This window comes from Protopterus annectens, chromosome 8.part0 (assembly GCF_019279795.1).
Source record: "Protopterus annectens isolate FY-2018-M chromosome 8.part0, PAN1.0, whole genome shotgun sequence".
Classification (NCBI taxonomy): domain Eukaryota; kingdom Metazoa; phylum Chordata; order Ceratodontiformes; family Protopteridae; genus Protopterus; species Protopterus annectens.
Genome location: NC_056741.1, coordinates 930,946,816 through 930,962,215, shown reverse-complemented (window position 1 = coordinate 930,962,215; position 15,400 = coordinate 930,946,816). Strand labels below are relative to the sequence as shown.

General features: G+C 37.7%; 1 protein-coding gene across 1 annotated transcript in view; it reads right to left on the bottom strand.

Moving 5' to 3' along the window:
• LOC122808362 (IgGFc-binding protein-like) overlaps positions 1-15,400 on the bottom strand; it is a 251,858-nt gene that overhangs the window by 70,351 nt on the left and 166,107 nt on the right. The window contains 1 exon segment of the mRNA XM_044079329.1: positions 5,745-6,315. Within this exon segment, the coding sequence (XP_043935264.1) occupies positions 5,745-6,315 (571 nt within the window).

Genomic DNA, 15,400 nt, shown 5'->3' with positions numbered 1-15,400 from the left:
ACAAGATGCTGTCTAGAATATGCCCTAGGTAACAATGTTTTTTTTTCAGCTGCCTTGATATATCATGCTATAGCTATGACGTCTTCACATAATCTCTCTTTGCACCATAGAAATAGATTTTTTATGCTTATTAAGTGTAAAAACTAACAAGCTGTAATATCAAAATTGTATGTTATACTCTTGCTGATGTCTGGTACTCACAAGCTGTGAAGACAGTGAGGAGTATCTATAATGGGCACCTTTTTCCTGCAAACTTACTTATCAGCAGTTTACTCTTATTGGCTTGGGATTGTGAATCTACTCTAGTGCCCATCTTCATGACTGCTTCCCTTTGAAGGTGATCTGGGACCACTTCCCCTCCTTCCTTGACTGTCCTCAGTGTACTGTAAGTTATAATTTCCATAACCACTCCCAATATAAATGCTATTTCCACTTCAACAACAGCAATTGACTACACACTCTCCTATGGTGCATACGAAAAAAAAATCACAAAAGGTGTAATGCATGAAATGCCCTTATTTATTCAACTATTTTTTTTTACTAATTATTATAGTTTTATCTAAACAAACCAAACTAATACACTAATGGAAGACATTACAATTACTTCATAAAATTCTAGCATTTACTTCTGTATAATTACTGCAGTCCTCTAACCCTAAAGTACCTGTCAGCATCTTCAAAAAAGAATTACTGCTTCGTGCCAAAGTAATAAACACCATCCTGATGTGACATTGCTTATCAACCACAAACATAACACATGTGGAAACTTACAACTGACTCCATAACCTAATCAACGTAATAAAACATGGGTAATCTCTAATGACCAACTCCAAAATAGCATTGATGTTCTAAAACTATATCACATTAATTCTAAAGTGCATGCATGAAAATAGACATTTATGATCTGGATAGAGTTTTGTGAATCAGACATAGTATGACTTATAGAAACCTGGAAAAAAAGAATAATATTAGATGACAAATGCCAAGACCTAGATACAGCACAAGTAGAGCTGACTGAATATCTACAACAGTAGGTAGAACTGCAGTGCTATAGTCAAATCTAATATTGCAAGGATCTTATCAGCAGCACTGCTTGTACACTTTAGACTAATTCATATAAACAAATCCATTCTGTTGCAACTTACATACCTCCACATAGTAACAGTATAATAACAAATATCCTGTTTTGCACAACTTCACTAAAAAGGCGATATCATTGTGGTTGGAGATTTTGACAACTGATACAAAATATTTTCTCTGATTATTCTATATCAATTAATTTACATGGATTTACCAACTTATCTCATGCTCTACTGGCACTGGTAAAAGTATGGGGTAAAAGCAGTAAATTAGATTGAGTACCAACAACTAATGCCAGTAATATCACTAAATCAGGAATTTTACCAGATATTATAACTCACCATCATCCTACATATATAAAATGGAATGCAGTGGCATACTTCAGAAATAAAATGTTCACCCATTTTCATTCCTAAATATAATTCAGTGAATCTTTCTTTGACTACATTCTGTCATTCTCAAGCAATGTCAATGGAAATCTTTGAAATACATTCCTCCAGATGAGTTAGTGAATGTTTTTAATAACTCTTTCCATAAAAGTACTGAACATAGCCGCTCCTTTTCAGAAACAAAAATTAAAATATAAACCAGCATCAAGCTAAGAAATGAAATTAAAAACTTGATGCATCTCAGAGACAAAGGGAAATTAAGAAAAAGGAATCCTACAATCACAAATAAACAACGGCATACTCTACAAAACTAATCAAAGAACAAAATATACACAAATAGAAAACAGCATCACATACAGAATGAAAATATCAATAAAATAAACCCGGCTCAATACTATAAATAACTTAATTAAACTAGGAAAGCAAAATTAATCCAAATCACAGTACACCAATTTTAACATACTTTCAATTTGAAATTGTATTTATAACAACAGCTACTTAATTCACTCAGCAGTAAACTCCTCTGCAGTCAAACATGACAACAGCTATGACACAGGTATATTAATTTTCCCTTCAAAGCCATAAAAATATCAAAAATATTCTCAAGCAACAGATAATCTCCTTCCTAAATATTTTTATATTGCTGGTACTTAAGCTATTATATCATGATAAATAGATTTATCACAGAACGATTTATCCAACAAAACTGGAAGGAATCTTATACTTCTACATAAATATGTCTCTTGAAAAGATCTGTCCAAATACAGGACCCTAGTTATTTTATCTCAAGTTTCAAAAATCATAAAATACACACATTTGCAAACAATTAGTGATTTTTTTTTTTATTAAAATCAGAACTCCCTAATTCATCTTGAATTTCAGTCAAATTGTAGTAGTTAAATAGCTCTACTAACCTTTTTTGAATGAAATAAGCACTAGAAAAAATCTAGGCCTTCATGTTGCCTCACTGTTTTCTAGATTTATTAAAGGCATTTGAGGTATTACATGCCAAATTACTCAATGGACTAGTGAAATGCAACTTGAGTAGAAAATCTTTAACTGATTAAAGGCTACTTACACCACTGCTCAAAATGCATTCAATGGCAGTGTACTTGTTTTGAATTCCTGTCTATAACAGTCTGGGAACCACAAGGCCCAATTCTAGGCTCACTTCTATTCAGCATATTTGCAAATGACTCTACACTAAGATCTTCTGCAACTAGAATTGATACATTACCATAAATTACACAAGTATTCAACTTTCTAGAAAATGTTCTTAATGAATTATTAAAGCAACAACAATAATAATAATAATCATTATTATCTTAAATGCAAACACAAGTAACAAAGGTACTGCTAAAATTAATATAAACTATCTTAATAATCCAGCTATAGAGCTAGTGACCCCACAAAACCATTAGATATAATAATAGACTACAATGTCAAATTTGATCATCATATTAACAACATAGTAGACAAAACAATTAAGAAATTAGGTATACTATATAAGGCTGAACCTCTATCTTTATTCTCCACAGCCTAAGCACTATAGCTTCCAACATTACTATATGCACCAACAAGTTTAACTAAAATTCAAAAACAGTAATCAAAAAACTTGAAATTACCTATAAAAAACATACTTAATATCACTCACCCCTGTTTTGCCCTGAGACACTTAGGATGATTTGAGCTTCAACATATGTAAAACTCAATCAAGTAAACCTTTAAATTAAAATACATTACACTTAAAATTAAATTTAATCACATTGAACAATTATCACTTAAAGTCATGTACGATCCTGAGAAATGCTTTTCTATCATAAACCCTATTGAAAAAATGCACTCCTCTAACATCATTCTGTTCACATCATCAAAACGAATTACTCATAATAAAAATAAACTAATACATTTGGTGATTCACAACACTTTTACTGACTAAACTGTAGAATCCTATCCCATTTGCTACTCAGTCATAGCCTAATGTGAAAATCTTCCAGTAAAAGCTAAAGGGTTACCTAATAACTAAGTGGTACTTTCAATATATCACAAATAAATAACATAAAATACCAATAATTCACATATTAAAGAAGAAAATATACCATAAAACAGAATATGTGATAATCTGAAGCATTAGAATCGTCCTATACCTTTATCAACATCAACAATTTATTTAATAGCCATACACTAGTCCTATGTTCCTGTTTATTTTCCACTATATTCTTTCTACTTAGTCTATTATCTTATCTTCAATAATATATTGTTTTCCCCTCCTTTCTTATACCTTTATTATATGCTCTATCCTCTTGCACTATATATTCTATATTTACCTGTACATTTGCCTTCTACTAAAAGTTAAAGGAATGAAGAATGCTGCTAGAATTGTTGGTGTGTAAGTATAAATAGGGTCTATATTAGATCAGAAAACGCTTAAACAAGCGAACGCTGATCGATCGACCTTATTTTAGCAAATGTTCAAAATATCGAAGCAACAGAAACCCGAATATTTTCCTAGGGAAAGAATTTGGTTGTCCATTTCTGTTGCTTTGGTATTTTCAGTGCTGTGGTGGAAAGTTACGGATCAGATTCAGGTAAGTGTGCGATTGTGTGGATGTGAGTGTTAGGGTGGGTTAGGTGAGTTAGGGTTAGGGCTTGGGTTAGGTATGTGTGCGATTGTGTGGATGTGAGAGTTAGAGCAGGTTTAGGTGAGTTAGGGTTAGGGAGCAGGTGAGGTGAGTGTGTGATAGTGATGTACCTTAGGGTTAGGGTTTGGGTTAAGGTAAGTGGATAGTTAGTGGTGTGTGCATAGTTTAGTGTAGGGTTAGGTGTCAAATTTTAGGTGTATGTGTTTGTTTGTTTGGTGTGCTTGTGTTGTGTGTATTTGTTTTGTATCAGCGATTTTTTTCCCTAGGAAAAAAAATCGCTGATCTGACAGTTTGAGATTGCAAGCTTTCGCTTACATAAGGTTGATCAATCAGGGTTCACTTTTTTAAGCGTTCGCTGATCTAATATAGACCCGTGTAAGTACATGCTTAATTATAACAACTGTTGTATGTAAAGTTTTGCAATTAATATTACTGTAGTTGCATTTGTACTTGTAGTTGAATTTATGGAACATTTCTCCCCAAGCTTCCACTGAAAAAGGGCTCTATCCTAATTGTACCATTCAAGTTAAAAGATGGTAAATAAGTAAACCAACAAACAGGCAAACAAACCCAAAGCAAGTTCACATTAACAGAAGACAGCATATGATTTATTTGTTTTATAATAATTCTTACATTATAAGTAAAATGCTAGCACCAGAGCTCATCATGCACTTGTTTTTGGGATGTTAAAACAGAACTATCTGTAAAAATGCTTTTACTAAATAGTCAATAACTTAATACTTTAAACATTTGTCGTGGATGCCAATGTTGTCTTCAATTTACAAACTAAAAAGAAAAGGGGACCACTGAGTTCTTTTTTTTAACTTTTCCCTTTTCTAAAACAATGTGTGATGTTGGAAAGACCACATTTTACAATCAGAGGTATGGGGCAGAGGTTATACAGTATGGCAGGCAGGGAGGTGGACTTCCCTCCAACACTCAAGCAGTTGTTTAGTAGTGTTTGTACAGTTTTGTTCTTGAATTATTCTGCTTGTTTGGCTAATGATTTTACAGTGGATAAAGTTAAAGTTTCATTGCTGAGTATATACTTTCAACTTTGAAACCAACATTTTTGGTGATAATCTACTATAAAAGACCCCTTTCCGTCTTACATTTTCGAAGTCAATCACATATTCATCTTTACACAGCAAATTGTATTCATGCCTTATGGTACTTCATTGTCTTTTCTCTTGCAACTGCTTTGGAATAATTTTGGGTTTTGGTACTTCATTAATTGTACTTGGGCTCTACAGTTCTTATAATCAAATGCTGAATTTGAGAAAAGTAGTTTTTTGCCAGATTTGCTTGCTATATTAACAGAAGAAACATTTATGAAGTATAAGTTGAGATGCTGATCTGAGGACTGAAATAAGATTCCTAGCCCTATAAATCTGTTATAATCTCAAGGAATTTTAAGTAAAAGAGAACTAAGATCCATGTGCTAATTTGTTACCAAAAATGACTGCTACTTTCATTATAGGTCATGGTGAAAAATGTCAGTATGATCATATAGAAAAAATATTTTTAATTATGAGGATTGTTATTTTTAATTAGTGAGGAGCTTTGTAAGATTATGTCTGGGACAGAATATCATTGTCATTGTTGTTGTTAAACTTTACTGTTGCATACTTACGACATTGTGAAGTAGTCCTCCAGTCTTTAATCACTGCACCAGCAGATTGACATGCAGTAGCATATGCCTGTAGGTTTGTACAAAGAGTGTCTTGTTTCCCATCCACAGCACAGAGATCATACACACAATTTTTGAAGTAAATTGTTGGATCAACCACAGAATGGCAGGAGGTGAAGGGCCCATTTTTGGATGATATTATTCCACATTTATTTTCATTACTGTACAGTTCAGTTTTAGTCTGGTCACAGCTGGGACAGTTATTTGTACAACCATCATTACACTTCACTCCTGAAATGTTTACCTTCCAGGATCCTCCAAACACATTAACATCCTTTGTTATACTTCCATCAGGTAAAGAGAATTCATCAGAACGGTCATCATTAAAATTACCACAAAGGCCGCACATCTGGCTTTTGTAGTTACTTGGGACTTCAAGATATACATAATAAGCAGTATCATAAAGGGCCTTCATACCAAAACTGGTTTGCAGGATGATGTTGTTACCTTCCTGGTTTACCCAGAGTTGCCCATTAGCCAAGATGACTGGAAGACTAACAATTTCTTCATTTACCTACAAAATAAAATAAACATTTTAAGCATCCAACCAACATGAATATGAAGATTTTCTCTCAAATACCTTACCTTACTGGCATTGTTATAAAGATTTATATGCCAAAATTTAAAGTGAAAGACAATAACAAGTATAGAATACTATACTATCTGAAAAATTCAGTGAAAATAATTGTGGTTAGATTAATTAACCATTTTACAAGTGTACAAACCAAAGGCAAATGTTGATTTGCAGACTTCCTCAGTATGCAAATATGTTATCAGTGAAATATAATTTAAGCCCAAAATGGATTTTTTTTTGTTCATTTTTCTCATACCCAAAGGCTAATGACAGTTTCAAATTTAAGTGGATTTATATCTATATGGAAAGCAGTAGTGGTGCTATTTATTTACTATTTGGTAACCAGGTAGGTTGGCTGGTCCAAAGACCCCATATGACTCTAAAGTACACAAACAAACACAAACAACACAAATATTCAAGAAGCATATAATACATAAGAAAAAATCTAAAATTAAACATTTTAAATGATCTTGGAACAAATATTTGCTTGTTGCCGATTATGCATTTTACAGTATCTTATATACAGAGAAATGTTGCAGAAATTGAGTTATCAGTAAAAACACATTTTTTTACAATACTTAGAGTATACACATTGTGCCTTTCAATATTTCAGAAAGCAAGCAGTACAGCATAGCAAATGGTGAGGTTAACTATTGTCCCTATATAGCTTGGCTAGATTTAACACAAGACAGCATATTACATTTCTTGGTGATGAGAGTGAACATACAATTAATGCACTTCCCTTTTGTCTGGTCCAAACATTAATGGAGAACCTGAGTATCAGAAGGAGATTTGATAACCATTCCTCATTTGCAATCATCAGCAAACTTCCCTTAATATCAGATTTTATGTCAAAGAAATATATATACCAACAAGGAGGCAGAGTCTCATAGCATACCAATTGTGAAATGTTTCTATATTTAAGCAAATACCCCCTGCCTTAATAGCATTTGCCAATTACCTAGCCAGCAAACTCTGTAGAAGTTAATGTTGATTTGGGATTGTTTTTCTGCAGTCCCAGCACTGGGAAGATAGTATCAATGGCCATGACAAGGACAATATAAAAGGTATGGACAGGATGCCCCATATCCATGATCTCAGTAACCTTTTTAAAGAACTCAACCAGGGTAAGCAACCACGATCTAACTTTTGAAAAGCCAAACTGGTATGTATGCAGGGACATAAGGCCACCTATATTATTATTTATTAGATCAGTTACAGATCTTTCCATAGCCTTGCAAATGATAATATTAGTGAGACTATTAAGTCTGTAATTCTCAAGGTCAATGGATAGACCACTTTTACGTAATGGCACCACAACTGTCATTCATCATACTACAAAGACATACCCAGTGGAGAAACAAATATTGAAGACTTGATGGAGGGATTTTGCTATGTCATACTTAACCACTTCTCAGCAGATATCCAAGGATAGTGCCAGGACCCATGGATATAGTATTTTTAACTTTGGAACGTGCCAAATAGACTTCTACCAAACTGATCTTAGGAGAAAAGGGGTGTGGGGGAAAGACATTTGGGTGCCATGACTTTGAAGAGATTATCAGTGTTCAGTGGTTAAATACAACTCAAAAGCCCACAGAGGGACAACTTAAAAGTTTGCCATCAGATAAACCTGTCTCAAAACATGAATTCTATGTCACATATCTAAAGTCCTCTGGAAGTGCCCAGTACTCTGTATACCTCTAATTTCTAAAATGGAGTGGTAGGTTATTTCATAACCTAAGTGCTCTAAAACTGAAAGGAAATTACACAATAGGTGTAAGTTAGATCTAGGCAATGACACCAGAATTGTGTTAGGTGTGGTATAAGCAGACTCTTTCAAAAAGCAAGCATTCAGCTTAGCAGATAATGACTCATTAGTCAAACATTTGTAACTCAAACTAAGATCTCTCCATATTAATCCATATTCAGTAGAGTAGAGAGCTTGATGGTTCACTTTCCTTAGAAGTGTAGCTCCCAGCTCTAGTGATAATCCTAGAAAAGGACTTCTCTATCTATACAAGTCTCATGATGTGAGAAGAGCTGTACACAGAGATGGAACCACAGTATTCAATAATGGGTCTTACTGCAGATTTATACAGTGGTAACCAAACTCTAGCATCATGGCTTAAATTTTATCCACAAAAATATTATAAGTATCCTTGGGGTCAGAGAAAGAGACAACACTGAAGATAATTTCAGAACTGAATTTTTGGATACATTTAAACTTTTTGTTATCTGTGAAGAAGGCCTTATGGTTGTCTTTTGACATAGTTAACTTCATAGCTGGCCTTACATTTCTTAATAGTAATTTTGAAGGATCTATCAGTTTAAGTCAGTTTTGTAGTGATCAAGTGGGTATGTCTTAATGATGGCTATGAGCTTTTTCTTGTTATTATACAGTTTATTGATATGGTTGTTTTTACTTTATTAATTTATTTATGTTACACCATAGTTACACTAAGTAGGTCTTTAATGTATCCCATAGTTCTGTCATATGGGTTTAGTTTTTGATTTTGCCATTATGCTTTGTTCTGATTGATAAGGATGCCTCCATGCATCTATCTAAGAGACAGTGACGTGTATGCAATAGCTTTTTTACATGGGTTGCTGGAGATCTATATTATTTGTGATTAGCAATAAGATGAGTACATTGAAAATTGATTTTAAAGCAATCACTGAATGTAGAGAAGTTATTAGGGGGTATAAAGTTGGGTTTTGCATACAATATTTGACCGATATGGTGATGTTTGACTAGGGAAGTGATAACAAGTATGATGGCATATTTGGGAGATATATATTTGAGAAGTTAAATTCAAGAAGGTTAACATCCTGATGGGGAGGCTACAATTTGTTCAAGTGTAGTTATTTAAACATTCCACTGATCTCTGGACATATTTGCTTTAGTGGGAAGCATGTGTTAGTCAGTTTATATGTAGCTAGTTAAAGTAATCCATATGAAATTTACTTGGTTCAACAGTTAATTTTTTAACTGGCTAAGGTATTCTGAATACTGTAAAGGGATCACAGAAGGGATCTACAATGGGCTATATTGTGATAAATATTTTTTTTAATGTAACTAAGACTACTACCATTTCGATATTTGTATCATATGTAATCTGGTGAGAGACAAGGTGGTTATGCATAAATACAGATATTACTTCACAACTGTCAGTGGATCTGAATACACAATAGGCATTGTACTCTTGGCTGTAGGGAATGCTATCACTACAATGAATCCAGGTTACTGCATTTACATACATAGGTTCATAGGTAGGTACTAGGCTATCTGCCTTTGGGCATTTATAAGCCTAGCCAGATTGTGTCGGCTTGTACTGCCCAATTGATTAATTAACTGATCCTCTGTCAAGCAGAGCCAATGACATGATCCCAGGGCTGTATTGTCTGTTACCCATCCACTCATCAAAGTTTCTCTTGAAGAGTGTTAGTGAGGGGCTGTGCCTGATGTAATTTGAAATTTTGTTCCAAAGCATGGGGAGTCTCTGTGATAGGAACCTATCCTTCCATCATGTTCTATTTATTGTTGTGGTGAGGTTTAGCTCACTAGAGTGCGTGGCTCACAGTGACTTGGATTTCTTTAGGTGGAGCATGTCCATCAATTCTGAGTTGGACATGGCTTTGTAAGTCAGGCAGAGATCACCTCTGAGTAAGCAATATGTCACTGAGTACAGCCAGAGTTTTTTCAGTTGGGCTGCATAGGACATATGTTTGAGGCCAGTAATCCTCTTGGTGAGGTACTTTGTGGTCTTTCCAGCTGTTGGAAGTGTCTTGTGAGGTACATCCCAAATGAGGCATTGTACTCTATGATGGGTCTAATGAGTGACAAGTAGAAGGGCACTATAACCTCTTTATTTCTAGATGCGAACCCTTTAGTAATTAGATGGGCCACATAGAAGGATTTCCTAACTACTTTGGCAATATGATTGTCAAAGGAGAGATTACTATCTACCTGGGTCCCCAGATCTCTTATTACCTCTTCTGTATTAAGGCGGCTGTCACCTCTGTGGTAATTCGTGGGTGTTTTGTTTTTCCCAAATGGGATGACTAAGCATTTTTTGGCATTTAGCTTGAGACCATGACCAGGTGTCTGTCTCAGTAAGGCCCTTTGGATGATGTCTGTGTCAGCCAGAGAGTCAATTACGGCTCCCAGTTTGCAGTCATGTTTGCCTGTACTTCTGAGAAGTATATGCCGAACAGTAGGGGTCCCAGGACCGAGCTTTGCGGGACACCAGTTGTGACTGGTTTAGAGTCGGACCTGGATCCCGCTATTCTTACCATGTGAGCTCCGTCTGAAAGCCAGTTGGCAACCCATCTCATGATGTAGGGGTTTATGTTCAGGCTGGTGAGCTTTTCTGTACTACCCGAGTGGGAATGGTGTCGAAAGCCTTGGCGAGGTCAAGGTAGGCTGTGTGAACCCCCTTTCCCTTGTCTATGGCCTTGGTGACTATCTTGAAGAAGTCAACCAGGTTTAGTAGGCATGATCTGCCCTTAACAAAGTCGAACTGGATCAGGTCAAGTGTTTGGAGGTTCCCAATGTCTTTGTTAATGAGTTCCATGATGATGCGCTCCATAGCCTTGCAGACCAGGCTAGTCACGCTTATGAATGATAGTTACCAAGGTCAGTTGTGGCCCCTCCTTTGTGGAGAGGAATAACCATTGCTGTGTGCCATTCTATGGGCACGTAGACTGTGGAGAGGCTGAGGCTGAACAGCGTGTTTTGGTGGGGGGTTAGTTTGTTCTTTAGTTCATGTAAGACGCAGCCTGGGACACCATCTGGTCCCATTGACACTGTGTTTTTGGCTTTTGAAAGGGCTGTTTTCACCTGTGCGTGTGTGATTTTTGGGAAACTACAATTTTCTAGTACTGTCGTGGGCCCTTTTGCAGGTGAGGGGGGGGGGGTGAAGTTTGCACTGAATCTATCTGCCAGGATGTTGGCAATATCAGTAGGTTCAGTATATTTTGTGCTATTTTGCACTAGTTCAGTGCATATCTGCGAGTTGCTACTTAGATTCTTAACATAGCTAAAGAAGGCTTTGTGGTTATCTTTTGAATCCTTGGCTATTTTTCTTTTGAAGTTAGCCTTGGATGATTTCACGAGGGACCTTAGTTTCTTACTGATACTGATCAGGGAAGTCTTTCCTTCTTGGGATTTGCTTCTTTTCTGAACTAGTTTCCTCCTTCTATTGTATAGCCTGTTTATTGCAGGGGTCCACCAAACTGGTTTCCTTCTCTTAGAGGAGTGAGTCTTGGTTTTTCTAGGGATAGCATGATCCATGCATCCTTGTAGGTGCTCATAGAGTGCATTTGTAAAGGTTTCTGCCTCTTGGGCAGCATTATCCTTTAGCGTGGGGGGCTGTGAAACTTACCACCTCTGTCTTAAGTAAGGTGAAGTTTGCTTTAGAAAAGATTTTACTGTGGTTTCCTTAGCTGGGGGTGGTGGTGGGGTGTGGACATCCTGAGTGATTAGTTTATGGTCTGATCTAACCAGTGACGGGTTGACCTCTGGTGTGGAACACCTGTCACCCATGTTGGTGATGACCAGGTCCAATATGTTTTCACCTCTGGTAGGGGAGTTTACCAGCTGATCCAAGGCATTTGAGTTGATGAATTACAGGAAGCGCTGAGCCTGGGAATTTGTACTCGAGCAGTTTTCCCAGTGAATGGTAGGGTAAGTGAAATCGCACAATATCAGTGTGTTTGGTAGGACCTTCATGTTTTCCAATGTCTCCAGAAAGGTGGAATGGTAGGGTAAGTGAAATCGCACAATATCAGTGTGTTTGGTAGGACCTTCATGTTTTCCAATGTCTCCAGAAAGGTGGAGTGGTGGTCCTGGGTCATGGAGGGTGATCTGTAGCAGGCCACAGTTTGCATTGCAGATTTGGCCAACGTTAGTTGCACATGGATGATCTCAGAGGTATCATGCTGTGCCACTAACCTGGAGGTGTAGGTATCCTTGATGAATATGGATACACCCCCTCCTTTTGTGTTTCGGTCCATGTTCTGTGGCCGAAATGTGTGGTATGAATTGTAGCCTGGTAGTGCTGGGGTGGTCTCTGGAGCCTTGAACCAGGTTTCAGTTACTGCACAGATGTCGACATTCTCCATACGGAGGAGTGCTTCGAGTGTGTGCATTTTGAGATTTAAACTCCTGGCACTGAGTAGTATAACCCACAGTTTTTTGTTAATTGTGCTGTTAATGGAGGTGGGTTTGACTTTTGAGCCTTGCCTAAAAAAGGCACTATGGGGGCAGCAAGAGCCTTGGCCAGTATTCGAAAGCCTAGGGGTGACAGGTGCAAACCATCTCTTGCGAAGCAACGTGGCTTGTCGAGCATGTCATCCCAGGCTGACAGACACTGGTTCCCCTTTGAATGACACCAGAAGCTTAGCCAGTTGCTGAAATTGATATTTTTTTCTTTATACTGAGGTATCATTCTTGGTGAGGGTGGGATGCTACTCAGGGTCAGGGTCATACCAGCCTGGGCTGCATGATCAGAGAACTCTTCCGTGTCTCTTTTCATGTAGTCCAGTGAGGTATGTCTCAGGGCATTCACACCAACATGAACAATGACACAGTCATATTTATACTTGTTCTGGAGTGACCTGAGTGCTTGTATTATGTGGCGGATTCTGGCTCCCGACAGGCAGCTAACCGTAACCTTCTGCTTGTCCAGCGTAGTCAGTGGGATGTCAGTGTGCCTGACTATAGAGTTACTTATTACTAGTGTGGCTGTGATTGTGCGGCACACTGATTTTGTGTTTTATGTGACTGGAAGTGCAGGTTGTTTGGGTGTCTGCTTTGGAGGTCTCTGATGCTTTTGCAGGTTTTTAATCAGAGCCTCTGAGTATGATTTTGTGTATTTATATGTATTTTTTGCCAGTGCTATTTTAGTAGGTCTGTGTGCAGCTGGAGGTGTGGTGCAAGTGTTAACCTTCTCCTCTTGACTGTCTGTTCCAGTCTTGGGTGGAGACAGCTTAGCTTCCAATTTGGCTGTATAATTGCATCTCTCGCATATGTTAGTGTTTTGTGGTAGGAGGAGAAGGTTGTCTGTGTACATGAGGCAGTTGTAACATTACCTCAGGATACCCAGATTCACCAGCTGGACTGGAGAGTGCACCTGAAGTTGCCCTTTGGTCATGCCTGAATAGTAGGGTGAGCTGCTTAGTCGCTTGGTTGGTGAGGGGTCAATAAAGAGCCTTGCCCTGCTGGGCAATCAGTGTCAGGGTATATTAGAGCTTATTATTAGGTCTGAGCAAGTACTGGGCTGTAAGATGCTTTTTGTGTGCTTAGGTTGAGAATTAGACTAGTTTCAAGGGAAAAATGGAAGAGGACACTTAGTGGAGCCGGGAATAATTTAACCATAGCTAACAGGCACTGCCCAGTGCAGAAAACCATGCAAACGTGGTTTTTATAGTAGGGAAATGAAAGAGATAGAAATTAGCCCAAAATGGTCAATAAACTATTAACTTCTGGGCTGGAACCACTCCTCTAGGGACAAGTAGGTTGCTCAAAGCTCCCCTCTCTCACAGGTGGACAGAGAAACTTACTTCTACCCAAGTAAGGTATAGGCAATTAAGAAACTAGTATCACAGCCCTGATCTCAGCACTAGCCTGAAAACTGGACTATACTAGCTTAGAAAGGTGGGAAACAAGGAATTTTTTTTGAAAAGATAAGGCAAAAACAGTAAAGAATACACTTAAAACAGCTTTAAATGACTACAGACGATCCGAAAAGGCTATCTCACTTAGTGTGTAGCCTACAACAGTTAAGCAAATTATTTAAACAAAAAACAACTTTTTAAAAGTACAGGCAGTCAAATAAGTATAATATGCGAAAAAAAACAAGCTTTTAAATGACAATAAATGCTGGAAAATCTGCATTTAGGCGGAAAACAGTTAAGTACAGCAAGAAAGTACAGAAAACTGATACTTAATCACTCCAAAGTCTCCCTTCTAAGCTAGAAGGCTTGTATCAGTTTAAGGCTTTCTAGTGCTACCCGGTAGGTTAGTTACAGGAAAGATGGGAAACAAGCACAGATGTGGCCTTTTAAACCAGAAAGTTGAAAGAGAAGGACAAACTCTCCAAATGGTCAATAAACTACAATTTCTGGGCCAAGAACCTCTCCTCTCATGGTAGACAGGCCACCTGGTGCTTACCACTCCCACTGATAAGCTAAAAAGCTTTCTTCCAACACAGAAAGGCTTGTGGGGTTCAGAAGCTTACGAACAGTCCTGGATACATCAACTCTGTATCTGGACTAGGCTAGTTACAGGAAAGGTGGGAAACAATCGCAAGTGTAGCTTTTAAACCAGAACATTGAAAGAGATGGAAAAAAACTGCCCAAACGGCCAACAGCTACAATTTCTGGGCCAGGAACCACTCCTCTTGTGGTAGATAGGCTACCTAATGCTTACCACTCCCACTGATAACCTAGAAGGCTTCCCTCCAACACAGAAAGGCTTGGGGGGCTCAGAAGCTTACAAAGAGTCCTGGATACAAATCTGTACCTAGACTAGACTAGTTACAGGAAAGGCTTTTAAGCCAGCAAGCTGACAGAGATGGAAAACTGCCCAAACGGCCAAATAAACTACAATTTCTGGGTCAAAACTCACTCTTCCCATGGAGGATAGGCTACCTAGTGCTTACCACTCCCACTGATAAACTAGAAGGCTTCCCTCCAACACAGAAAGGCTTGGGGGGGCTCAGAAGCTTACTATCAATGTTGGATACAGCAACTCTGTAACCGGACTAGGCTAGTTATAGGAAAGGTGGGAAACAGGCACAAGTGCGACTTTCAAACCAGAAAGGTGAAAGAGATGGAAAAAAAATGCTCAAACAGCCAATAGCTACAATTTCTAGGCCAGGGACCACTCTTCTTGTGGTAGATAGGCTACCTGATGCTTACCACTCCCACTGATAAGCTAGAAGGCTTCACTCCAACACGGAAAGGCTTTGGGGGCTCAGAAGCTTACAAAGAGTCCGGGATACAGCAAATCTCTACCTGG